The sequence below is a fragment of the Mustelus asterias genome, chromosome 25 (genome assembly GCF_964213995.1).
Source record: "Mustelus asterias chromosome 25, sMusAst1.hap1.1, whole genome shotgun sequence".
Classification (NCBI taxonomy): domain Eukaryota; kingdom Metazoa; phylum Chordata; class Chondrichthyes; order Carcharhiniformes; family Triakidae; genus Mustelus; species Mustelus asterias.
In genome coordinates this window covers 15,883,664-15,909,878 of record NC_135825.1, presented here as the reverse complement: position 1 = coordinate 15,909,878, position 26,215 = coordinate 15,883,664, and the positions used below count along the sequence as shown (strand labels likewise).

At 40.6% G+C, this 26,215-nt stretch overlaps 1 protein-coding gene across 1 annotated transcript in view; it reads right to left on the bottom strand.

Annotated features, from left to right (window-relative positions):
- Positions 1-3,304: 3,304 nt before the first annotated feature.
- The window catches only part of mdm4 (MDM4 regulator of p53), a 33,165-nt gene continuing 10,254 nt past the window's right edge, over positions 3,305-26,215 (bottom strand). The window contains exons 2-11 of the mRNA XM_078242179.1: positions 24,224-24,322; positions 22,541-22,615; positions 20,918-21,051; positions 19,287-19,336; positions 13,703-13,770; positions 12,452-12,542; positions 11,002-11,156; positions 8,867-9,037; positions 7,446-7,550; positions 3,305-5,563 (exon numbers count right to left, since the gene is read on the bottom strand). Of these exons, the coding sequence (XP_078098305.1) occupies positions 4,994-5,563; positions 7,446-7,550; positions 8,867-9,037; positions 11,002-11,156; positions 12,452-12,542; positions 13,703-13,770; positions 19,287-19,336; positions 20,918-21,051; positions 22,541-22,615; positions 24,224-24,322 (1,518 nt within the window). The 3' untranslated portion in view covers positions 3,305-4,993. The remainder of the gene's footprint in view (positions 5,564-7,445; positions 7,551-8,866; positions 9,038-11,001; positions 11,157-12,451; positions 12,543-13,702; positions 13,771-19,286; positions 19,337-20,917; positions 21,052-22,540; positions 22,616-24,223; positions 24,323-26,215) is intronic.

Genomic DNA, 26,215 nt, shown 5'->3' with positions numbered 1-26,215 from the left:
ACCCAAGGAACTTGACAGTTGGCTACAACAATTCACGTGTTGTGTAAGTCCAGCTTTGAGTTATTATTGTCACATGCATTAGCATACAGTGAGAAATAAGTATTGTTTCTTGCACGCTATACAGAGAAAGCATAACGTTCAAAGAGGAGAGTGCAGAATGTAGTGTTAGTTATAGCTCGGGTGTAGAGAAAGATCAACTTAATGCAAGGTAGGTCTGATGGCAGCAGGGAAGAAGCTGTTCTTGAGTCAGTTGGTATGTGACCTCAGACTTTTGTATCCTTTTCCTGATGGAAGAAGCTGAAAGAGAGAATGTGCTTAATTATGCTTGGCAAAACAGCCAGCATAATTAAGCATAACACCTTTTGTCAAGCAAGTGTTGTAGCACAGCTCACATTCTAGTGCCATGTTTCATCTGGGTGCACCCGTGGATCGGATGTCATTCAGGTGACATACAACTCTATTCCAGAGGACAATGTCAAATATCCTAGAAGATTTCTGGCACTGATGTAATGCCAAAGGGTGATCTATTGAAAGCCTCTCAATCGGTGTAGTGAAGGTTGTGAGCAACTTAGATACAAATCTCGTTTTTTGTCTTGAAGTGTCTAACTTTGTAAATTGAACTCTTTCCCAATGTAACTAAACTCTCATCCACAGACAACATAGGGTGAACTCTGCATTTAACTACTTTGTTCAGCTGGGTACGGTCTACAAAAGTTCTGATAGATCCATTGGGTTTTGGCACTGGGACCATCCTGATTCTGTCATGTGAAATAACCCCTTGTTTCAACAGAGTCAACTTCCTTCTTTACTTCTGTCAAAAGTGAATAAGGAACTTTTCTGGAGTTAACAAACATGCTAGCTTTTTCAGGATGTAGAATGATGTAGTATGCTGCCTTCAGTTTTCCTAGTCCTGTCAACAGCTGTGGAAATTCAGTTCTGACATTTTTAGACTGATCTACTCCACTTTCCAGTGCAAGTCAGTACAGTTTTTCCAGCTAAAGATGGTGCCAACTCAGCCATGTTTTTGCTTGGTTGTTCAACCTCCTGAAACAGTTAGGACATGGTTGGTTCCCAGAACCAATTAGATCTCTCGTGACAGCTCGCACCAAATAGAGAACTGGATTAGCCCTTTAATAATTGGCTGTGATTTTTCTGAGGGGAAGGGCCTTGGGGAATTGGGTGGCTAAATCCATCATGGTAAGGAGGTATTTGGGAGCCAACCTTCGTTTTGGGTCCACAGAGACAATCAGTATTTGGTCAAAGGGTTCACTAAATGCTGGAATGGGTTTGAATGATGTCTGGCTGAATGTTCTTGAGCAATGCTTTCACTATACACAGTCATCTTTCAGCTTCACCATTGGTGAACTAGTAGTATGGACAACTCCATATGACATTCTGAACTCTTGAAAGTATTCATTGGTGAACGGTGATCCAGATTACAGAGTCTCGGATTCCATGTGTTGCAAACATCCACTTCAAAAATATTATCGCTGCTTTTAAAGTGTGACCCTGCAGTTGTTTGACTTCCTGCGTAACCGTCTATTCTGATCAAGAACATCTTACCTCCAAGTTCTAAGAGGTCCATCCCAAGATGTTCCCATGTCTCCTGATGGTGAGTCGCACAAGTAATATAGTTTGATATAATTTCTTCCAAAGCTTTTGGGACGCATGGCCACCAAACAGAATATCTTGCTCTGGCTTGATGTTTTGTGATGCCCAAATATCCTGGTGCAACTGTTGTTGTATATCAAGTCTCAGATAGACCTATCTCATGCCAGATAAATAAATCATCAACTACACTGGAAGAGTCCTCTCTGATCATAGTACTGTCTGAGATTGGGATTGTGTAGCGTATGCTGGCCATCCTTTGATGCTGCACTGTCTGACCTGAGCACATTCTTCATTAGATTTTTGTTCATCTCTGGTTTCAATCAGTGACTGAGTTGATCTGATGTATATGGTGTGCTTTGTGCCACTCAGCCATAGCGGACTGGAGATAAACATAGAATCCCTACAGTGCAGGAGGCTGCCATTCAGCCCATTGAGCCTGCACCAACAACAATCCCACCCATGCCTATCCCTGTAACTCCACATATTTATCCTGCTAATCCCTCGACACGAAGGGTCAATTTAGCATAGCCAATCCACCTAACCCACACATCTTAGTGTGGGAGGAAACTGGAGCACCCAAAGGAAACCCACGCAGACACAAGGGGAACGTACAAACTCCAGCCAGTCACCTGTGGCAAGAATTGAACCGATGTCCCTGGTGTTGTAATGCAGCAGTTCTAAGCACTGTTCTGCCCTAAGATAAGGTGTGTAAAAAAGTGGTAGCTTATGCAGGCTAATCATTTGCAGGTGTCTATATGTCCACCATCAGGATAGCATAGGCAACTTTTCATATGTCCAACAGTATTCTGGGATACAACAATCCAATGGAGCACTGTCCACTCATTTGCACACAAGTAGCAGCACTTATGGACCTAGGTAGTGTCTGCCTCCGAGCAGGCAGTCTGAGGTAAACTGCATTTTTGAGAGAGCAGACCCATCAGTCGAACACTATTTGTTTTAGCCTTTCAAACTCTTGCTAGGCTTGTGTGGGTTTCTTACGAGTATTCCAGAATGGTGCCGGAATGGTCTCTGCAACTATCTCATTAGCACCATGGATGGCAGCCTCAGCCTGTTCATAACTAGTGGACATACCAGAGTTAGCACAGATAGACCTCATCAACTGACATTGGGTCCGGCCATTGCAGCTGTCTTGCTACCTTCCCAAAAGTTGCAAAAAAGGATTCCATTTGGAAATGAAGCTAGCGTACTTAGGGGCTTCAAAACTCGATTCTGAGGTGGGAAGATTTGGATGGTTACCAGGTAAGGTTTCCCCCTAATGGCTTCCATCTGTCTGATTTCTGAGCTGTAACTCCATTTCCAATTCTCTTGAACTTCCCTTTTTCTCTCTCCTGAAACTCTAGTTCTGCTTGGCTCCAGGATTTGGCCAGTCGCCCTGTTCACATACCACCCATTAAAATAGATTTTTTTTTCAACTCTGGCGGGTTTGCACTACATAGATGCCAATTACCTTTCTGTGCATCCTCCAACCCTCTAACACACCCAGAAGTAACTATACTTCATGGTGCCAAGTAACCAAAACCAGAAAAGGCTTCTGACGAGACACCGCATGTAACTATACCAGAACTAAAAATGCTAAATTGTCCCTCAGAATAGCAATAAAAACCAAGCAATCTGATCTTGTAAAGTTTTTCTTTTCCTGCTTAAAAGAGCTGTTAAGAACAGAAATGTTTTTTAGGCCAAAGAAAATGCACATTAGAGCAACTCACTGAAACATCAAACTGGTAGTCTCGGTATAGTTTATTGGAGCAAATGTCCGTTTTCTGGCAGTACTGAAGCAAGTGACAGCACAAGACGGCTTAATGTATTGAAGTGACTTTCACACAAACACTCAAAAATAACAAAAATAGTATCTACTTCAACCAGGGGTTTGAAAACAAGAGTAGCATTACAGTAAATTGCAAATTGCAAACTGCTCAATTAACTTGTTAACACGGAACTTTTCACAAGAGTACAAGTAAGCTTTAAATGGAATATCGTTCCTCACTCATCAGCCAAGGGAAGGCAGTAGTAGCTTATTAGAATATTACATCTGACTGGATCAGTGCATGGCAGTGACTGGTTTCAAGTTAGAGAAAATAATTCTGCTCCGTGACTTTTGTCTGAGTTTGATTTTAAAATTGAAGACTAAGCTATCTGGACTGGTGTCATATTTTGCAGGACTGCCTAGAAACATTCATTTTAACACCGTCAATAGTAATCTCAGATAGCCAATGGTGTCACTGGTTCTTCTGTGACGCTTCTGTCCAAATAAAATGAACATCCAGTAGAAAGTCAGATTGTGTCTTTCCAAATGGGAGTTGCATGTGGAAAAAGCATTTTCCTTTACACAACACTACGAATAACTATGGACTCATCATGGATAAAGGCAATAGTGGAATCAAAGAGAAATTATGCACTGAGCACAGAGAACCATAACATTAAACAAAGCATATTGGGTGGTACATCACGATGCCTGTGAAATTTTGAAGTATATCTAGTAAACCAATGGCAATCAAAGTACAAGGTTCAGGATTAGTGTTTATAATCAAATAGTAATATCAGAGTTTCAAATTCTAGATCCTAATTGTCAAACGTTTTGCTTAAGGCAGGCAATGTAGCAGCAAACTAAACATGATAAGCAATAACTTTGTCTCCAAGGAGAAAAAGAGCAGTAACAAAATAAGAGAGACTTGTATATAGGTGGCGCCTATCAGGACGGGACATCTCAAAGCACTTTCCGGCCTATAAAATACAGAAATTTGAACTTTGCGACTCAGAGGCAAGAGTGCTACCAATTGAAAAACTATTTCCTCAGCAAAATAAATTCAGTGATACAACTTGCAATGGAGACATGAATAGTCAAAATATCACATATATTTAAACTTTTTTTTAAAAGGAACAAACAAATTTCTGTACCACCACTAGAACTGTTCAAAATTGCCCAAAAATAAAACAAAAATAAATATTGCGGTCGAACCCAATTCTGAGCTGTTGGATATATGGAGTAGAATCCAGTATATTGGCTGCACTAGTGCGCGTGGAGCTTGTGTTGGCCTTTACAAAATAATTATATTAAGTAATTTCCAAAAACTGGAAATCTAATGAAGTTATGTCCACAGTACTTCAATTCACCCGTTAGCTCACAGTGCAGTGTTAATTAAATTAACTATGAAGCTAATGTAGGTTTTTTCTTGATGGAGAATTGTCAAAAATCCAGGATGACATCATGGCAGTACACATCCAGATATACCAAAGTTCTGCCTTTTCAGGTATTTTTGTTCTTTTCCATTACAAAGAAAATCCCAGATGGATCAAGGGTCATAAGGAGAGATGTTTTACACATTACATTCAATGTAAATCACATTTACAGCATATCATGTAGCTACCCTATAAAAGTTCTTATAACTGTATTAATTGGCTGCGCACACACAGGACAAGGCATTTTGCGCTTATGTAACATTTTAGCACATGCATAGCATGCTACAAGATGTCCCGTTTTTCCATGGATGATATTCCCAGTCCTGGGTCGCACACCACAGACAAGACAGGGCCCCAAGCGGTTCCTCTGAAAATGCAAGGATCCTTCACACTGTGTTTTTGTTTCTTGACCCACAAACTCAAGGTCCTCTTTACTTCCAGACAAGCTGATACTTGATGTGGACGGCTGCAAAAGGCTTTCTAAGGATTCAGAAGTACCACACTGGGCATGTTTCCCTTTGTCCTTGTATTTAAGTTGAGAGTTTTGAATTAGAGGCTCAGAAACAGACTTCCTACAATCAGGAACGTCTATATTCTCGTGCTCCATCTCCTCAAACCCGGCAATGAACGGGTCAGATGCGGAATGTACAAACTTAGGGTTAAGGTGCCAGCCTTTGCGAAGCGCCCAGCATCGCAGGCAGTATTGTTTCTGAGAAGGATTACACTTTCCACATTTGGTGCATTTCCAGGAATCCTAAAAGGAAAAGCAGGAATGAAAGTCACTGTGGCTCTCAGTGCTGGAAACAGGAAATACATGTTGGAGGACCACTTTGCAAATGCTGTTTCCATCAACATCTCTAGCTACCAAGATGTGAATTTGATCAATATTTTTATTTAATAGTGATCAGTATCTATTCTGTTTCTGTTATTTAATTTACGAAGTTCCAGGTGCATAAATTGTGTTGTTTGAAATAAAATTTTATGACAGAAGTTCATCATATATAATATGAATTAGACTTGGAAAAAATGCATTTATAGTGCAGTCTATCCTGTCAACATTTCTGAATTTTTCATAGGTACACAAGTTAAAGGGTTAGTGGAATGTGAATGGCTCTTGGGTTCTTATGACGGAGTACTTGGGGTCAAGTTATATTACAATTATACAGAGCTCTAGCTAGTCACCATCTAGAGTTCAGGAGAATAAATTTATGCTGAAAGTGGCACAAGACAAGAATGATACCAGGCTAGAATGACTAATTACACTGAAAGTTTCACAGAATCATTGAAGCCCAACAGTGTAGAAAGAGGCCACGCAACCCATCGAATTTGCACTGACTCTCTGAAAGAGCATCCCATCCAACTGATCCACCTAATGTACACATCTTTGGACAGTAATGGGCAATTTAGCATGGCAAATTCACCTAACCTGCATATCTCTGGACTGTGGGGAGACAGAGGGGGAGAACGTGCAAACTCCACACACACAATGACCAAGGCCGGAATCAAACCCGGGTATCTGGCGCTGTGAGGCAGCAGTGCTAACCACCGTCCCACTATTGCATATACTAGGATATTTCCTTGAATACAGAAGATTAGATAATTAAATGGACGTACATAGGATTAAAGCAACTGATGGGGTAGATAAGAGTAAATCTTTCTGGTGGAGAGTTTCGAACAAGATTCCGTATGGGATGGTTCAGGGTTGCTGCCAGAAGGGTTGTGCAAATCTGGAATTTTCCCCAAAAAGCTGTTGAGGCTAGGTCAATTTAATATTTCAATGCTGGGATTCATATAATTTTGTCAAGAATGGAAAAGATGGGCATTGCTGACTAGTCAGCATTTATTGCCAATCCCCAACTGCCTTCGAGAAGGAGGCAGTGTGACGCATTCTTGGATGCTACAGTCCATATGGTGCAGGTACATCCATAGTGCTGTAATGGAGGGAGTTTCAGGACTTTTACCCAGTGACAATGAATGGTGATATATTTACAAGTCAGGATGGTGAGTGGCTTGGAGGGGAACTTGCAGGTGGTGGTATTCCCATATATCTGCTGCACTTGTCCTTGGAGGTGGTAGCCATAGTGGAAAGGTGCTGTCGAAGGAGCCTTGGTGAGTTGCTGCAGTGCATCTTGTAGATGGTGCACACTGCTACTACTGTGCGGTGGTGGAGGGAATGAATGTTTGTGAATGGGGTGCCAATCAAGTGGGCTACTTTGTCTTGGATGGTGTCGAGCTTCTGCAGTGTTGTTGGAGTTGCACTTATGCAGGCAAATAGACACTCCTTCCTTGTAGATAGCGGGCAGGCTTTGGGTAGTCAGAAGGCGAGTTACTCACCGCAGGATTCCCAGCCTCTGGTCCACTTCAGTTTCTGGTCAACTCCCAGGATTAGTTTTTAAATTGCAATGATATATGCATTCAACTATTTATTAATAATTAAAGCAATTTTAATTAAGCCTAAATTTTAAAGTAAAGATTAATTTATTAAAATTGAACTAGAGTTCTCACTCCTGGAAAGTGGAAAACAAATGTACAAAAATTGATGTAATATTATAAACCTTTTACTGTATCAAAATTGCATTATACACCATCTTAGTGCATGTCTGAAACAAATAAACCCCAGAACATCAGGCCTTTACCTTTATATCACTGGAATTCTCAACCACTTCAGAGATTTCTGTGTCAGTAGCATCCCCCGAGCTTGGCAGATCATCATCAGCTTCATATATTGTAACTTCAATAACCTAAAGGGAGGAAAAGGCCGGGGTCGGGGGCAGGAGGAGTGGTGGGAAAAAAATCATAACGGAGAAGATAGCAAGACAGCTACTGCTAAACTGCAAGTCACTAAATTATTAAGTGCGCTGTGATTCTTACCTTGGCTACTTGCAGGTTAGGATTACCAACTGTTCACATTCACGGTGGAGAATGATATGATGTTGGGTATTTATATTTGTACCCAGTGACAGTATCGAGTACTTCCGAGTCACATATAACAGGTTAGATGCACTGTAGCACTGTCTACGTGCACCTGATGATGTATATCGACTTCAATGAAGCACCGCCATACTACACCAGAGCAAAAATCACCCCACACATTTCACTCTTGCGTTTTCTATGACTGAGCTTGTTGAATTAGAAGCAACTCGTGCTACATTCAGGGCATTTAACTTAAGTCAATTGCCCACAAGCTCAAAATTTCTCTTGTGAAGTTAACAGCCTTCAGAGAAGAGACTTTTATGGCATCTATTTGGACTAGTTTCGACTCCAAACCCCAAAGAGTGCATTGAAGGTTCTTCTCCAGTCAGGAAAGTGAGCACTTTTTAACCTGAGAGACAACGACCAGGGTAAAAAAAAATCTTTTAACTAGCTATCGCCATTATTACCAAACTTCACAAAAAGATTTTCAAAATGTAAATGAGCTTGTCAGTTTTTAAATAAATATTGTACTTTCTGGAAACGAAACTGCACAAAACAGTACACAAAGATTACAACAACCTTCTGAACTTTCTAGGTTGCTAGTTCACCGGCGAGCTCTGTTTCTCACTAACTGAGAACAGTTTAAACTTGGTCCACAAGAAGTGATTGGTCATATTTTGCAGGAAGCACCCACCCATAGATGGAAGGTGCCCACTCCAAATATTAATATATTATGAATATATGACAAAACAAGAGCTAATACCAACACAGAACTCAATAACCAGTTGTTATTTCATTTGAATTTTTCAATCCATTGCTTCTTCTGATAAAAACATGGTGAATGGCCAATTTAGCTCTCTGTGTTTAGCTTTCAATGGCGGGATGAGGGCTGATGAGCTCAATGTCTTCCACAATTTAAAAAAAATGTTAAGTTGTTGAAACTAATTCTAAAGGCTGTCAAAGATGCATTACATCGAACCTTTATCTGATTCTTATCTTATTCAATGCCTCAGCAGCATTTTAAATTTGAGGACCTATCAAGCAATAGCTCAAGTGGTGGCAATGGGGAGGAGAGCACAGAGAAACGTCATGTATGACCGATGTGTCCAGAACTAACTTTTGCCTGCTTCAATATTTTGCCTACCTCCTTGCAGTCTGCGTTTCTTCCTTCCTCCACTTTCTGGTCCTCACATGCACCTTTTTCTTTTGGCTCAATAGTTTCCAATTTGATTTCCACATTTATTTGGTCACTGGCAGGTTCATTCAGAAACCACAGATCATCAGTCGAGTCAGAAACAATGGCAGTGTCTATATCCTGAGGAATAAAAATGGTGCGTAAATGTTGTAATTTTATTCAGCCTCAAAATAAATTAATCTAGCGTGCCATTTTTTTTTGCACATTGTAATTACTTTCTTCCATACAAGAGAGTGTTCTAATCTCCATCAGTCAATGGTCTCCATTACATCTACTCGCTGGTTAAACTTGTCCTCTGGTATGGTTCTGCAACACAAGCAAATGCACCATACTGGGAGCCCGAATGACAATCTTAAATTGGTTGCCAGCGTAATTCCTAATGCACTGAGGATGTGTATGTACTGGAAGCTACATATATTATTACACAGGACCCTGTTCTTTGCAGACAGGAAGATTGCGTTTGTTTCAGTTAAATAAGTGACAGCCATTCACTGATACATTCCTCAGGACAATGCCTTGACCAAAGTTAAGCTGCCTGGTTTAACAATTAATATACAATAATAATCAAATTATTAACCAAAATGCCACTTTGTGAATATTCAATTAAAACTAAATTTGCAGACATTTATGAAATCATTGGTTAAAAAAAACTGACAATACAAGAGCTAATACCAACACACAACTCAAAAACCAGTAGTTATTTCATTTGAATTTTTCAATCCATTGCTTCTTCTGATAAAAACATGGTGAATGGCCAATTTTGCTCTCTGTGTTTAGCTTTCAATGCCGGGATGAGGACTGATGAGCTCAATGTCTTCCACAATTTAAAATAAAAACAATGTTAGGTTGTTGAAGCTAATTCTAAAGGCCGTCAAAGATGCATTACATCGAACCTTTATCTGATTCTTATCTTATTCAATGCCTCAGCAGCATTTTAAATTTCAGGACCTATCGAGCAATAGCTCAATTGGTTTTCTCAAATTCTGGGGCAGAGTGGAAATAATTGCATTCAGTTTCTGACCGTGCTGCATCTGACACAGGAGTGCTTGATACCATCACTCAGTCCGAGCAACGGGATGGATTCCAATATCAGACTCCTTAAAGGAACACAAAGGGTACTGGAAAAACCTTGATAGTTACTGTGAATAACAGGACTGATGCAGTGAATTCTGGAAGCAATGCCAGACAATACAAGATGCTTAATCAAGACTATACAGTCCTGGGATACTTCACTTCAGTCGAGACCTTTGTGTACGACTGAATCAGATACCAGCTGAAGCATAACTAAGAAAAGCAAACATTAAAATCAAATATTAAAATCAGTAAACTGTTATGTTTACAAAAGAACTGAAATTTGGAAAAGATAACTGCTGGTATTCATAACCAACACTCAAAACAATGCTTGGCAGTTAACTGTTAGTCACCATCAACTGGTCCATTCCCCATGGCAACACCTCTATCAATCAGCACTATTTTCTCATACAGTATAAACTGTTGCTCCCCTTACATTTGGTATTCTTGCGAATTGTCCTGATGAATGCAAAATGGAAAGCTCCGACAAGAATTTTTTTTTGAGCAATACTTAGATTAATAATCTTTCATCATGTTTTTTGTATTTTTGAGATTTTGGTCTCAATGACAAACTCTCTCTATCGGTAAATACCGAGAATCCAAGGGAATTATTGCAGGCAGCTTCATCACACTTCAAAACAAGCATTTAATGCATTGCTAATGACCATCAATAATCATGTATAAGAGTTTACTACACAGTATTTAAAGTTTTGGGATAAGAGCAATCAACTGCACTTAGCTTGTTTCTATGAGTTAGTAATTGTAGAGTCAGTGCTAGGGGTGGGAGTGAGGTACATCAAGCATAGCGAACAGGGTAGCAGAAGATGTGCTGTCTGCACATTTCAGTTTTGTATCTTGCTCCCAGTTCATTGAATTTTGTTTGATTAATGGCACCAGTTTGTCTACCTATCCCCTCGGGGAACGTTGTTTGACACTCAGAACTTTTCAAAAAGAGGGCGGCATGGTATTTAAGGTTTTTTAAAAAGTCATGAAATATTTAAAGATCACTTCACCTGGTTGCTGTGAATATCCGTGGACCCACTCCTTCTACTTCCATAATTAGTGCGCAAGCTTTTAATAAACCACCATGGCAGTCCAGCAGCATCCCAGAGATCAGAAATACTATTTTTGGCTTGACGTTCACATTGATCATCTGTCACAGACTCATCTACAAAATTAAACACATTCATTTTTCCCCCCAACACTCTGCTCGTTCAGTTTTGAACATTCCCAAGCACAGTACTGAAAATAGGCAAGAGAATTCTGAAGGAAAACACCGGGGTTCAGAAGTATATCATCTTATACAAATTAATTTTAAGCAGCAAGACTGAAATTGAAGAATCTTGATACTGCTTCTCATCAGCATCGAGGTCACAGCAGTTCCCAACTATCTCCCTCAGAGCTAGCAATTATGAAAAATGGGGGAATAAGTTATTTTTGAAAGTGTTTTCTCAGGTCTTAACCTAGACAAATTCTGGGGCAGAGTGGAAATAATTGTATTCAGTTTCTGGCCGTGCTGCATCTGACACAGGAGTGCTTGATACCTTCACTCAGTCCGAGCAATGGAAAGGATTCCAATATCAGACTCCTTAAAGGCACACAAAAGGTAATAAACTGAAAACCTTGATAGTTACTGGGAATCACAGGACTGATGGGGTGAATTCTGGAAGCAATGCCAGATGATACAAGATGCTTAATCAAGACCATACAGTCCTGGGATACTTCAGTAAATTAGCTGATCACCTTCAGACCTTTGAGTGCAGGTGCTCGCGACTGAATCAGATACCCGCTGAAGTGTAACTAAGAAAAGCAGATATTAAAATCAGTAAACTGTTATGTTTACAGAAGGACTGAGATTTAGAAAAGATAACTGCTGGTATTCATAACCAACACACAAGTGTAACGAACAGTAGAGGCTTCTGGCTAGACTTCTATACAAACACAAGGTACAGTCTAGTTATGGACCTTGGATGGGGCTGTCCTTGGTCAGAATTTACAAAAACTGCAGGCAAGGTTGTTGGAAAACTTTACCTTATAAAAATGTACAATACATGTTTAGCACAAGGCTCCACAAAGAACCATCTCTCAGCATGTAATCTTACATCACCGATGATGTAGATGTCTAGTTACATACAGAGCATTGACCCTTTCTACTACATGGACCAAGAGCCAAACCACCTAAATGATAATGGGATCATCCTGAACCCTATCATTTCTATAATGCAAACTTAAAGTTGTGATCAGTTTTCTTGTCAACTTGGCTCAATTGGTATTGCACTTGCCTTTGAATCAGAAGGTTGTGTTCCAAGCTTCATTCTAGGACTTCGCCTTGCATAGAATGCTTGCCACTTTTGTACTTCAAAAGTAGTTCATTTCATTTGAAACATTTGAGATATGCAATCACCAGGTAAAATACAAACCTTACTTTAAATCTTCAACCATCATAAACAATCTGGCACTAACCCGATTCAGAATTCTTTCTTTTTAAACGTGAGGTAGTTGGTATGCTCCAGGCAGTTGATTCTTCATCACTAAGTTCACCTGATGCAGGACGCTGCATGGGGAAGACAGAGTAAGGAGCAAATGTTTATGTCATTATCTTTTGATTGTGAATAGGATGTAGCAGTTCCACTCAGTCACCGTTCTTTGTGTCTATAACCAAAAAAAAGGCAGAACCCAGGCTGGACGTTTCCAAACCCCTTGGAAACAGAAGAAAAGTTACTTATAGAACTTACATAAATTTTGAAGCCATTTAGGTGTGCAATAAATTCATCATCCCTACCGGTATTTATCAAGTCAAATTGCACCAGTAATGCTTTATGTTAAAGGTCCAAACAAATGCAAGTTGCTGCTGTATTCATGTCAAATGGATCAGGGCTGAACCGGGGGTGGGAAAAAGTAAGGAGGCCATTTACATTAATAGGGAAGAAAAACAAGTAGCCACAATTATAAGTAGTTGTAAAGCAGCTTGTCTGCACTGAAGAAAATGCAGATCCTGGTGAAATAACATCTTGTTTTTTTTTTAAAAAACACATTTACATAATTTTTCTTTTCCAGATTTTAAGATTTTAGCTTGCACTGCCAGATAAAGATTTAAACACATGCAAAATTCCAGATTTTGTTTTTGTTTTAAAGGAAGTGGCCAATACACACAGGAATAGAATTAGAAAATTCAAAAAAAGTAGCCAAATCACCAAGATTCCTTATGCCATCACAACAAACTTTCCAAACAATCAGTGCCAGACAATGACATATAATACTCTGGTTATTACATACTCAAACTCAATAACATGTCCCTGATGCAATGGACAAGAATGGAAACTTGCAGATGTAGTGTTGTTAAATAAAACAAAATATACCAAGTCCAGTAAACAGAAGAGAAGATTTGCATTCACAGTGTCACCACATTTACAAATTAAATTATTTCCTCCTTTCCACCCACAAAATGGAATGTTTAGGAAACTAAGTGGTATTTTTTTTAAATTACATTTTTAAGCGTAAAAGGAGCCTGTTCATTTCCGCCATCGTCCACAAATTGATCCAAGTGAGCAGAGAAAAAGGTGCTACATCCTTCAACAAACAGAGAAGAGAACTCTGGAAAAACAGAGAAGAAGACTCTGTCCTACCCGTCTTTGAGCTCCGATGAGAGAGCACGCAGACAGGAAGTACAGAGACGGGGCCACTCTGTACAAAACAAATCACACAGTGGTTTACCTTCAGACGATCTTCCCTCATAGGCAGGCATTTCGTATCCTTTACAAGTGTGCGAGTCTGTGCAGCATCTGCATTGCAGGTAAAAAAAAAAGAACACCTTCCCCAATATTAACCATCTCACAACAATCATTTGGAATTCATTGCGTGTTACCACTCAACCTCGGGTCACTGATTGAATACGAGGAAGAAGGATTAGTTTCCCTGATTAGTATTCTCCTCTCATTCCAGTGCTCAGTTACACAACTTCCTCCCAGCAGAAGAAATCAGAGTGCAGATCTACAGTTAATGTAAGGATTAAAGAGGATTTTTTTAGTACAGCTGTACAAGGGGAAACCTTCTTGCACCTGAATAACGTAGCGAATTTCAGGAAGATTGCTTCATCGCCTAATATTTGTAACTAATGCTTCAATTACAACAACAAGGCTCAACATTTCATCACACCAAATAAATGAATTTCTCGGTCTAACTAATTGCATGCTGATTACAACGTACCTAGTTATTTGAAAAAAATATTCATTTTATGAATGCACATTCATACACTTCAATGTATAACTTGGTTATAACTACATGTCTTTTGTATAACACATGGCTTTCATTGCAAGATTTAAATCAAGCAGCCATGCTGTCTTGGTATAATTGTCCATCTCAATGTTCAGTTGCAAACCAATGGTCATATATCTTTGTGTGTCTTTAACACGAAGCACTGGAATCTACTAGGACTTGCAGTTCAGAAAGCATGAAAAACTAAAGTGCCCTGAATGTGAAGCCAGCATATAGGCATCTACTTTAATTCCTTAAGTCTGTTCAGAGTCATTTCCCTACCAAAGTATTCTGCGCTATATTAAAAAAATCTGCTTTTGGGTTTGGAGATGAGAATTTGCAAATCTACAGATGTAAACTGAAAAAAAAAGGGCAATTCAGCAAGAAGCCACATATCACACATCCCATACCAGGAAGTTGGAGTTCATATTCAGACATTGGCTGACATTCCAACTCACCTGCCCCCACTCGGGGGAGCTTCATCAGTTCTTGGCCACAGTGCCAGATGGAGCACACTGTAGTGGAATGCTCTGTCGAGTGGGGCGTGTCAACTGACAGGACCAACTCCACACTGCAGAAGTGCAGCTTTTTAAAATCAGCTGATCACGGAGTAAAACTGAAAGCAATAATTGAAGTCTGCATCCAGACATTTGCCAGCTGGAGAAGGAAGCACAGTGGCAGCAAGGACCTATAAGGACAAGAAAAACAGCGGGGTGGGCAGGGATGAGGGGAGGTGAAATGTAGGTATAATTATTATTGTATTTATTATTTCCATCAGCTTAAATACTCACTTTAAAAATACCAAGCCAGGGAATGAAAACCAAAATGAACACATGGTTTTGAAAGATGCATAAATTTAATGCAAACTTTGCATTTCCCATCCTACTGGTCACCTTCCCACCACCATGAAAAAAAAAGCCAGGCGTCCATCTGTATGAAGATGGAGTGATCTTCATTATGGTTGCCATTCATATAGCCGAATTGTATATCTCATCATCCCAGCAGGGATTGTCCAATTTTCAGGATCGAATAATTTGCTCTCTAATGGTATTGCAGGTAGGGACCCATCCAATATCTGATAACTTGTGCATAACCAAAGATAATAAACTGGAACGACAGACACCAACCTCTTGACAGCAAGTAGACTACTTACATAATAGACTTGTTCATGTCCAGAGATTAAATTACAAGTGATCAGATAAATAGGGTGGAGCAGCAATTACATTGATATATTTCACTCATATGTGCATCGATTTCAATTTCAATTCCATGATATCAGGAGGCCTCTCCAATAGAAAATTTTCAATCTCAAGTCTATTTCTAGGCCATACACTATTCTTTTACAGACGGTGGCACAGTGATTAGCACTGCTGCCTCACAGCATCAGGGACCCGGATTCGATTCCAGTCTTGGGTGACTGTGTAGAGTTCTTCCCCTGCACTCCTCCGTGTGCTCTGCTTTCCTCCCACAGTCCAAAGATGTGCAAGTTAGGTTGATTAGCAATGGTAAATTGACCCTTAGTGTCAGGGGGACTAGCAGGGTAAATATGGCCTGGGTGGGATTATTGTTGGGGCAGGCTCGATGGACTAAATGTCCTCCTTCTGCATTGTAGGGATTCTATGATTCTTCTACAATTCTATTCTAGCTGTCATTTCCACAGGTTCACAGTGGCAATGGGCACTCCAGTTACCAAATGTGCAAATGCAGATTAACTGATCTCTCTTTTAATAGTCTGACCAAGACCAAGGTACAGATTTACTGATTAACACATTCATCCAACTTTAAATTATTTTATTTTTTGATCAGGAACAAGGACTCATCCCATTCATTAGTTTATGGCATTAAAAAATATCACTTAATGCCTTTTCCAAGCTAAATATACTGGGCCAGAATTTGCTGGAGAAGGGAATCTCGCTCAGTCAAGCAGACGTTATCCCACTTCTTTCAGTTCAAAAATTATTTTCCTAGTACTTGCTGAAAGTGCAAACTAATAATGTAGTAGAGGTCAATGGTGCATCTGCTGGCCATAAAAAGTTGAGAGTGGGTAAATTCAACGTCAATTCAGGTTTAGAGAAATGGGGAGAGAAAGAAGATTTGAATGGGTAAGGCAAAAAAGAAAAGCAAAAATGTAACAATTTAAAATTTCAAAAGAATAAGACTTCACAACAAAACTGTTCCCTTTCTGGGTCAGATAGATTAATTTCACTAGTGAGTTTATTAAGCAATTAATATGCAAATCCAGCAACATGATGATACTCTGAGGAGGTTAAGGATAAGATGCCATTTTCAGAAAAGCGAAGTGGGATAAAGCAACTCATGGTGATCTGCAATAATTCTTATGCATTCAATGCGGGCCAAGCCAGCATTTACTGCAATTAATGCTTGTGAGGTACTGGCGAGCAGCTTTCTTGAGGCACTACAGCCTGCATGCTGGAGGAATTCCGACAATGCTGTTAGGTGGGGCTCCAGCATTTCGATCCAGCAATGGAGGACTGGGTGGGCAAGGACGGTGTGAAACATCCAGATTGTGGTATTCCCATGCAGCTGCGGTGCTTATGCTTCTAGGTGGTAGGGGTCTCAGATTTGGGAGGCAGTGTCAAAAAATCCTTGACAATTTGCTGCTGCGTATTATATACGCTGCAGATCTGGTGCACGGGTGAAGGAGTGCAAATGGTTAAGGTGGTTGATGGTGCACCAAAAGACAGCTTCAAGTGCTGTTGGAACTGTACTCAAGCATGCACGAGGAGTGCACACCATCACATTCCTAACTTGTGCATTTCGATCGTGGTCAGGCTTTGGGGGTTCAAGAGGTGAGTCACTCATCCTGAATACCATGTCTCTGCCATGTATAGCCATGGTATTTACAGGGTGATCAGTTAAGTTTCTGGGCAAAAGCGAATCTCTAGATGGTGATGGTAGGAGACTTGATTGTAATCACACTGAATGTCATGGGGAAGTCGCGTGACTCTAGTTGGACATTGTCATTGCCTGGCATGAACGTTACTGGCCTAAGCCCATTCTGTCCTTTCTGCATGCAGGCCCTGACTGCTTCATTATCTTAGGAATTGCAAGTGGAACTGGACAATGCAAATTTTTGATATTATGGTGGAGGGAGGATCATTTATGAAGCAGCTGAAGATAGTTGGGACTCGGACATTATACTGAGGAAGTCCTGCAGCGATGATTAGCATCAGACAAGCACAATCACCTTCCTTTGTGCTCGCTATGATTTGTACCATTAGGGGCAGTTACTCTCATCTCACCTGAAACTCAGCTTGTGTTTATGTTTGGTCTGAGGCTATCATGAGATCTGGAGTTGAGTGGCCTGGTGGACACAAACTGAGCATCAGTGAGCAAGTTATTGTGAGTAAATCTGCACAATGGCATTATTGATGAACCGCTGCTGGTTGAGAGTAGGTTGATGAGGTTGGATTGGATTTGTCCTGCTTTCTGTGGAGGACACAGCTGAGCATTCTAGTCAGGTAGATGTCAGTGTTGTTGCTGTAATGGAACAACTTGGATAGCAGCACAGTTAGGTCCAGAACACCAGTTCTCAGCATTGCAATCTATTCTTCTTGGGGTCCATACCTTTGCTGTATTCAGTAAGCTCAGCCACTTGATATCACGGAGTGATTCTAACTGGCTGAACACTGCCTTCAGCAATGGCAGGAAATGCAGGAGGGTGGCAGAGATTAATCATCCACTCAATATTCTTTTGCATTCAGGTGCTGGACTCCTCCATAATTGATGATGAGGATGTTCATGAAGCTTCCTCCTCCTGTTAGTTGTTGGCTGACGAACTTTGATAAGACCTGTTGATTGTGGGATCGCTTCACTATCTAGAACATGCTGCTTCTATTTTTCAGCATATTTACAGCCCTGTGTCGTAATTTCATCAGATCGGCACCTCTTTTTAGGTTGCCTGCTGCCATTTCTTGTTTGGTTTCTCATTGAATTTAAGATTCAAGGATAATGATAAGAATATGCCAGGTCACAAGGGTACAGATTGTGATTAAATGAAACTCTGCTACCGATAGTCCACAGTACCTCATGGCTGCCCAGGTTTGAACTGCTTATTCTGTTCTCAATCCATCCCATTTAGTACAGTGATGGCACCATACTATACAGTCAATACAATAGTCAATACAATACAATCCTCAGTATGAAGATGGACCTTTGTTTCCACAACGACTGCACTGTGGTATGGACAGACCCGTCTGTAACCGGTAGATTGATGAGATCAATTGATTGTTGAAGCTGATGTTGGTTCTCTCACCAGCCGTCACAAGCCCAGTCTAACAGTTATGTCCTTCAGGACTCAGCCAGCTCAGTCAATATAGTGCTACCGAGCCACTCTTAGTGGTAGACATTGAAGTTTCCCCACTTAAGAATACATTCTCTGTCTTTGGTAACTGAACTTTTTTTGGTTCCCACTCACCTGAAGAAGGGGCTTAGAGCTCCGAAAGCTTGTGTGGCTTTTGCTACCAAATAAACCTGTTGGACTTTAACCTGGTGTTGTTGAACTTCTTGCTGTGTTTGGTAACTGAAGTCATTCTTCCAAGTAACATGAGGTATAATTACAGGGCATTTCTTCCTTGCTATATATTTAAAGCGTGCGTCATTTGTATATTTATTTTTAAAAGCAAATTGCAGCTCAACAAGATTGAAGTTAGGTCATGGTTTTAAAAACTCAACACAAACCAAGGTAACATGACAAAATCCCATGTTTAAATTTCACATTTTTGCAATCTGCCACAAGCTGAAAAAATTGTTGGAGACCATCTACAAATCATTCTTACAAGATGCTGTAATCCCTCTTCCTTCCTTTTCAACTGATAACAGTCTTTGATCAACATTCATTTGAAGCAGTCAAATCACTATACATTTAATGGATGTATCTACAATGTAACTTCCACCAATACCTACCTCAGGTTACCTTCACTAGAAATGTATTTCTTTCCCCCATTAGTTTACTCCCTCACTTTGCAATATATTTCAAACAAGTGCTTCACGAACGAACAAAAACCCAAAACAATATACACACCTTGAAAGTTGGCAGCTCTTAGATTCCTTGAAAGCATTTCATACAAGTGGCTGCAAAAAAGATAGGTATGTTTAAATGCTACAAGACATATTACTTCATACAGCATGCAATGCATTATGACGACATTAGGACAAACCTCCATGATAGGCAGCCCCTGGTCATTCATGTCCGAACAAAATGTTTGGTTATTGCTTTAGGTAAAGAACCATTGTGTACATTTGAGTTTATCAATTCAGTGTTACAAAATGGTTTGCAACTTGTGCCATGGACACTTCTTCATTTGACCTCATCTCCCTTAAATGCAGCTCCTTTACGTTGAGCTTACAGGATCACCTCGCAAATCAACAATCTACCAGACTGCTAACAATATATGGGGATTACTCATGAGTTATGTTATCTTATTCAGTCTTGGATAGCATTTTAAAAAGAGGTTTCCAAAAAACTAAAATGCAATGACTTGCCACAGTGTGTATTTCACTTGGAACAAAAATAAAAGCTTATTTTCATTTTGACTTGAATTCACAACACAACCCGGACCACTCGGGCAAAAACCAAGTCCAACCAAACTCACGTCCCAAGAAAATTTGTCAGTCAGACTCTCAAAATAAGGGCATGGTCATTTAGTACTGGAATGAAGAGGAATTTCTTCACTCAAAAAGGTTGTGAATTTTTGGAATCTCAGAGTGCTGCGGATGCTCAGTAGCTGAGTTTATACAACAGAGATTAATAGATTTTTGAATGCTAAAGGAATGGAGAGATGTAAAGATGTGATCGAAAAGTGGAATGGAGGGTAGACGATCAGCCATGAACTTAAATGAAAGGCAGCACAAGCTTCAAGGACTGAATGGCCTACTCCTGCTATTTATGTTGTTACCTAACCGGTTGAACATTTCCAGCACTTTCAATTCGTTCATACACAGCATTAGTTGTTTACCAACAGCCACATTTATATTGCACTTTTAGGTATAGGGAGTGAAAGCCAAGAGTGGCCTTTGATGAGGAAAGTTTAGAAGGTGGATAAATTTAATTCAGTCCCTATTTATGACGGAGACTGCATTAGCAAGCTTGCCAGACCATAATTACAGAGCGAGCAGTTCATAAAAACAGCTTCTAGGGACACGAGAATTTCTAAATGGAGAGTCAACAGCATAAGCAAATAGATTTTCTAATCGTAATACAACAGAATACATATGCCAATCAATGCAGACTCAGGCTACCTAAAGAATTGGACTGGATTTAAAAAGGGCCACACTTCAGAAGCAAGTCACCAGTTGGCACCATTGCTAGTACAAATACTACAGTAAGGTTTAACGTCACACGGCACCAGGTTACAGTCCAACAGGTTTATTGTGAAATCACAAGCTTTTGGAGCGCTGCTCCTTTGTCTTTTCACCTGACAAAGGAGCAGCTCTCCAAACGCTTTGTGATTTCAAATAAACCTGTTGGACTATAACCCTGGTGTCGTGTGACCTCTCATCTTGCTCACCCCAGTCCAACACCGGGCATCTCCACATCACAGTAAGGTTTGTAGTTGTACGGACAGGCTAAAATGTTGCACTGGATTATCTTTCAAAAATAGCCAATTTCCAGAGAACAATAATGAAAAGGCTTTAAAACCCAAAGAGTTTTACCTTGGATCTTTAACGGAGAAGCTCTGGACTCCAAACACTTTACCCAGAGCATCATTTCCACAATGTACAATATGTTGTTGTTGTTGGTCATAGAGTTGTTTCAACATTATATACTGACCAAGATAATGCATTACCTACAAGAGAAAACAGCTCTCATCAAAAAAAAACACACACACTAACTAAAGTTTTTTTCTTAAAATACCAGAAGTCACATGTGCTCAAAACTTAAGGGTCACATGGGCAAGCATTAACATCAAAAATGGTCTCTCATTTAAGAGAGAGATGCAGGGAAATTTCTTCTGTCAGAGGGTTGCAAGTCTTTAGAATGCTCTTAAACAGAGAGCAATGGAGGTTTGGTCACTGAATTTATTATTCTACGAGGAAGTAAAGGGATACTGGGAGGGGGGGTGGGACTGGAGGCTGCACGGCAGTGAAGTGGAATAACAGCCACGGTCAGGTCAGCCATGATCTTACTGAATGGGGTAGCAGGCAAAATGTGCCAAAAGGTCTTCTCCCATTTTTTTTAATGATCTTATCGAAATGCCAGACAGTGCCACCGTCATATTTGCAAGTGCGACTGATCGTTGAACTTTAAGTCTGCCGTCATCAGCACTCACTTTGGGTCAAAGTGCTGAAACTTTTGAATCCTCCCTCAGGTAATTGCAATGGGCAATTTGGGTTTCACCCGAAAACAAACAACTTCCATTTGACTATTGACAAATTATTAAATTGCACTATTTTTGTCACATATTAACTAGACTAACTTATATAATGTAATGCAGCGCTATCATTCAAATAAAACTCTGTCACTAAATGGCTATTTACATTGTTTACTGAGTACCTCTAGTGTCGTAAACTGGGTACTGCAGCATTGTAGCAATGTCCAGCCCACAGTTTAATAACCAGTCGCACTTGCAAATATGTCAATGCAGGCTTGATGGGCCGAATGCCCTCCTTCTGCACTGTAGGGATTCAACGATTCCAGGATTCCTTCTGATAAATCTATGCTCCTATCCCTTAAGTCAGTAGACCATTCGTAAAGGCGTGGTGTGTTGAGGACCCATCACAGCACTACAGTCCTTTAGGTGTGGTCAAATGTTAAAAAGATAGGTTTGATATCCAAAGAACAAAGAAAATTACAGCACAGGAACAGGCCCTTCGGCCCTCCAAGCCTGCACCGACCATGCTGCCCGACTTAATTAAAACCCCCTACCCTTCCGGGGACCGTATCCCCCATTTCCATTCTATTCATGTATTTGTCAAGACGCCCCTTAAAAGTCACTATTGTATCCGCTTCCACTACGAGTTCCAGGCACCCACCACCCTCTGTGTAAAAAACCTGCCTCGTACATCTCCTTTAAACCTTGCACCTTAAACCTATGCCCCCTAGTAATTGACTCTTCCATCCTAACTCAACTAAAGTCACTGAAAAATGCACTAGACTACAGGAATTTTCACCCAAATTTCCTTAACCAACTGAGAGTTACATCTTTTTTTCCCCAAAAAGATCATGTGGGTGAATCCATAACTAACCAATATTCAAAAGGGTTGTAACCGGCTACAACGTTTTTGTTGTTTGGATGCAGAAATTTGTATTACAGGAACTCCCATTGCTTTATTTACCTCCTTCAATGTGAAGTGTTCTCCTGATGCACCCGCTTCATGCAGGATGTTCAGCAGAGGTGTCTTCGGCCTTATCTAGAGAAAAACCAAACAGAAGCAGGCAGCAATTTTAAAAACCATATCAAAAATTTTAATTCACATTTGTTAGGCACTTATACATTTATTCCCATTTGTCATTTTTTTTTTGTTGAAAACACACCAGCAGATTTAGAGGCCTTTCTGGCTTTAATGCAAAGTACAATGAAAATCCAAGGTTGTGAATAATTCACTTGAAGAGAGATCATGAGAATTGTTGGAGCAAGAGGCTATTCGGTCTATCGTGTCAATGCTATTCTCTGCAAGAGCTATACAGCTCGTCCCAACCTGCTGCCTTTTCCCCACAAACCTGCAATTTCCTTTCTATCATCCAAGTCCCTTTTGTAAGTCACAACTGATCTGATTCCATCACTAACACCTTTACATATGTTTATTAGTTTCATTTTTTTCCAAAATTAGAATCATATAATCCCTACAGTGCAGAAGAGGCCATTTCGCCCATTGAGTCTGCACCAACTCTCTGACAAGAATCTTACCCAGCCCCTCTCCCCTGCCCTATCGTTGTAACCACACACATTTACCATGGCTAATCCATCTCACCTACACATTCTTGGGACATTAAGGGGCAATTTAGCATGGTCGATCCACCTAACCTGCACATCTTTAGACTGAGAGAGGAAATCAGAGCACCTGGAAGAAAGCCAAGCAGACACAGGGAGCACATGCAAACTATAACCATAGAAACCCTACAGTGCAGAAAGAGGCCATTTGGCCCATCGAGTCTGCACCAACCACAATCCCACCCAGGCCCTACCCCCATATCCCTACACATTTACCCGCTAATTCCTCTAACCTACGCATCTCAGGACACTAAGAGGCAATTTTAGCATGGCCAATCCACCTAACCCGCACATCTTTGGACTGTGGGAGGAAACCGGAGCACCCGGAGGAAACCCACGCAGACACGTGGAGAATGTGCAAACTCCACACAGACAGTGCCCCAAGCCAGGAATCGAACCCATGTCCCTGGAGCTGTGAATCAGCAGTGCTAACCACTGTGCTACTGTACCGTACCATACACAGACAGTAACCCAAGGCTGGAATTGACTGGATGCAACAGTGCTAACGATTGGCCCCGATTCTTAAAAAGAGCTTTTAGCATAGCTTAGTGAACAAACTGTCTTTAAGACAGGGATAGATAGGTTCTTGATTAATAAGGGGATCAGGGGTCAGGGGAAAAGGCAGGAGAATGGGGATGAGACAAATATCAGCCATGATTGAATGGAGGAGTAGACTCGATGGGCCGAGAGGTCTAATTCTGCTCCTATATCTAATGGTCATAGCTTGGTTTTCAGGGCAATAAATTGATCTGGGGCCACTCAAATCCAAACTATCCAATCTGAGAAGCTACAGACATTGGCGCAAATCTTCTGAGCAGCAGCAGAGATGAACTCATTATTCCTCCAAGCCCATCCCAGCTTGGCAAAAGGGGGATATCCACTTCAGACAACCACTTGCCCCAACAGTTCTTAACATTTTGAAACAGCAATCAAATAACAGGTGTATTACAGTTTGAAGCCTTCACTTACTCTATGATGGATTTCTTATTAAAAAACAGATTCTTTGCACTGAAACTCAGATAGTTACCTGGCCAACCTTTTCTGCTGAGACCCCGCATGGGTTTTCAGATGACGTATAGGGTTTAGACGTGGAAGCCGTTGTCATGTTGACAGGGAGTCTGTGCATCTGGAGGAGGGGAATAGAAAGACAATTTATAATATTGGCTGTCAAGGAACATCCGGTACAACAAGGGCTAGAGTACACAAAAGGGACAACAGTAAGAGTTGTACTGGTGGCAAAATCTTCCTGCCAGATCCACAAAGTTAACGAGCAATATATAGAAACTAGAAGCAGGAGTAGGCCATTCGGCCCTTCGAGCCGGCTCCGCCATTCATCTTGATCATGGCTGACCATCGAATTCAATATCCTGGTCCCCCCTTCCTCCCATATCCCTTGATCTCTTTAGCCCCGAGAGATATATTTAATGTTTTCTTGAAATCAGGCAACGTTTTGGCCTCAACTACATTCGGTAGCGAATTCCACACATTCACCACCCTCTGGGTGAAGAAATTTCTCCTCATCTCACTTCTAAAAGTTTACCCCTTATCCTCAAACGATGACCCCTAGTTCTGGACTCCCCCACATATAATATATCTAACGTAACAGCACACATTTTTCATTGAGTCAACGGAGTGTATAAAAACCTGGAGTTACAATTTAGACAAAATGACATCTGCCCTCTGTTGCTTCAGCAAATGGAATAATTGGCACCAGTGAAAGAGCTTGAAAGATTCCTTGTAATTCAAGAATATGAGTGCAGTTCTGCATTCCAAACAACCAGAAGGTTTGCCCGATCAGAGATTTAATTATACAACATATCCAGTAATTCACCAGTGTTTTCACAATTTAGACAGGTAGATCCAACATCAGGAATGGCTAACAAGGGTAGATTTCTATATCTTTAAAATCTCAGAGTGTCATAGCTGGCATTATTGGCTTGTGTATCACATGATAACTGCACCGGCAGCTTCAGTGCAAAATTCTTAAGACGTAGGAACAGAAGTAAGCTGCATAACTACGAGACTGTTATAGTACAGAAGGAAGCCATTTGGCCCATCATGTCTGCACCAACCAGCTCTCCAAACAAGCATTGTGACATAGTGCCATCCCCCTGCCTTTACCCCACACCGCTGCACATTAGACCTATAGGAGGGGGAGTAGATTATCTGGTTTATCGAATTTGCTCTGCCATTCAATAAGATCGTGACTGATCTGATATAATCCTCAACTCCAGTTTCCCACCTTATCCCAGAACCCTGGATTCCCTTACTGATTAAAAGTCCATCTGGCTCAGCCTTGAACTTAACGACCCTGCCTCCACGGCAAAGAATTCCACAGATTCACTACCGTCAGGAGAAGAAATTCCACCTCATCTCTGTATTGAGTGATCCTTGAACCAACATTAACTATTTCAGAGCAAAAGGGGGCATTAGTACAACTAAATGACTTGCAATAATCGGTTTTTAAGCAAAATGTAGATGACTCGTGTGCAAAGAATATTGCAGACTACCACATTTGACTGCATTTATAACTTGAGTCAGTTATGCATTTGCTCCTACTTTACTCTATGATTCAGAATGGCAATTCCATTTTCACGTTGAAATGACAAGGCAAAAGAAGAAAGGTTATTACTGTCAACATTCAAGTCGGGCAACTTCAGTGGAACTGACCCATACGTTTTGTGCCCGTTAAGAGTTAAAGGTTCTTTACGTCAGCGCAAAATCTGTAATAGGACTAGTCTAATAAATCTAGCTGTATTGCACTTTAACTCCCAACAGGAGGAATTTGAGCACAATCTTAAAATCTTGCGCATTAATAATGACCAGAAAGTGATCAGAGTTTTAACTAAACAGCTTTTCATCAGTTTTTACAGTAAATTTTAATCAGGTATTCACAGCATTAGATTGTCACAGGCAGATCTATTCTGTCCTCGACCAAAAGCATTTTAAATTAACTTAGTACCTACATTGCCGCAATGAAAGAGCATCTTAGCCAAGCCCACCCTCCACCACACACATT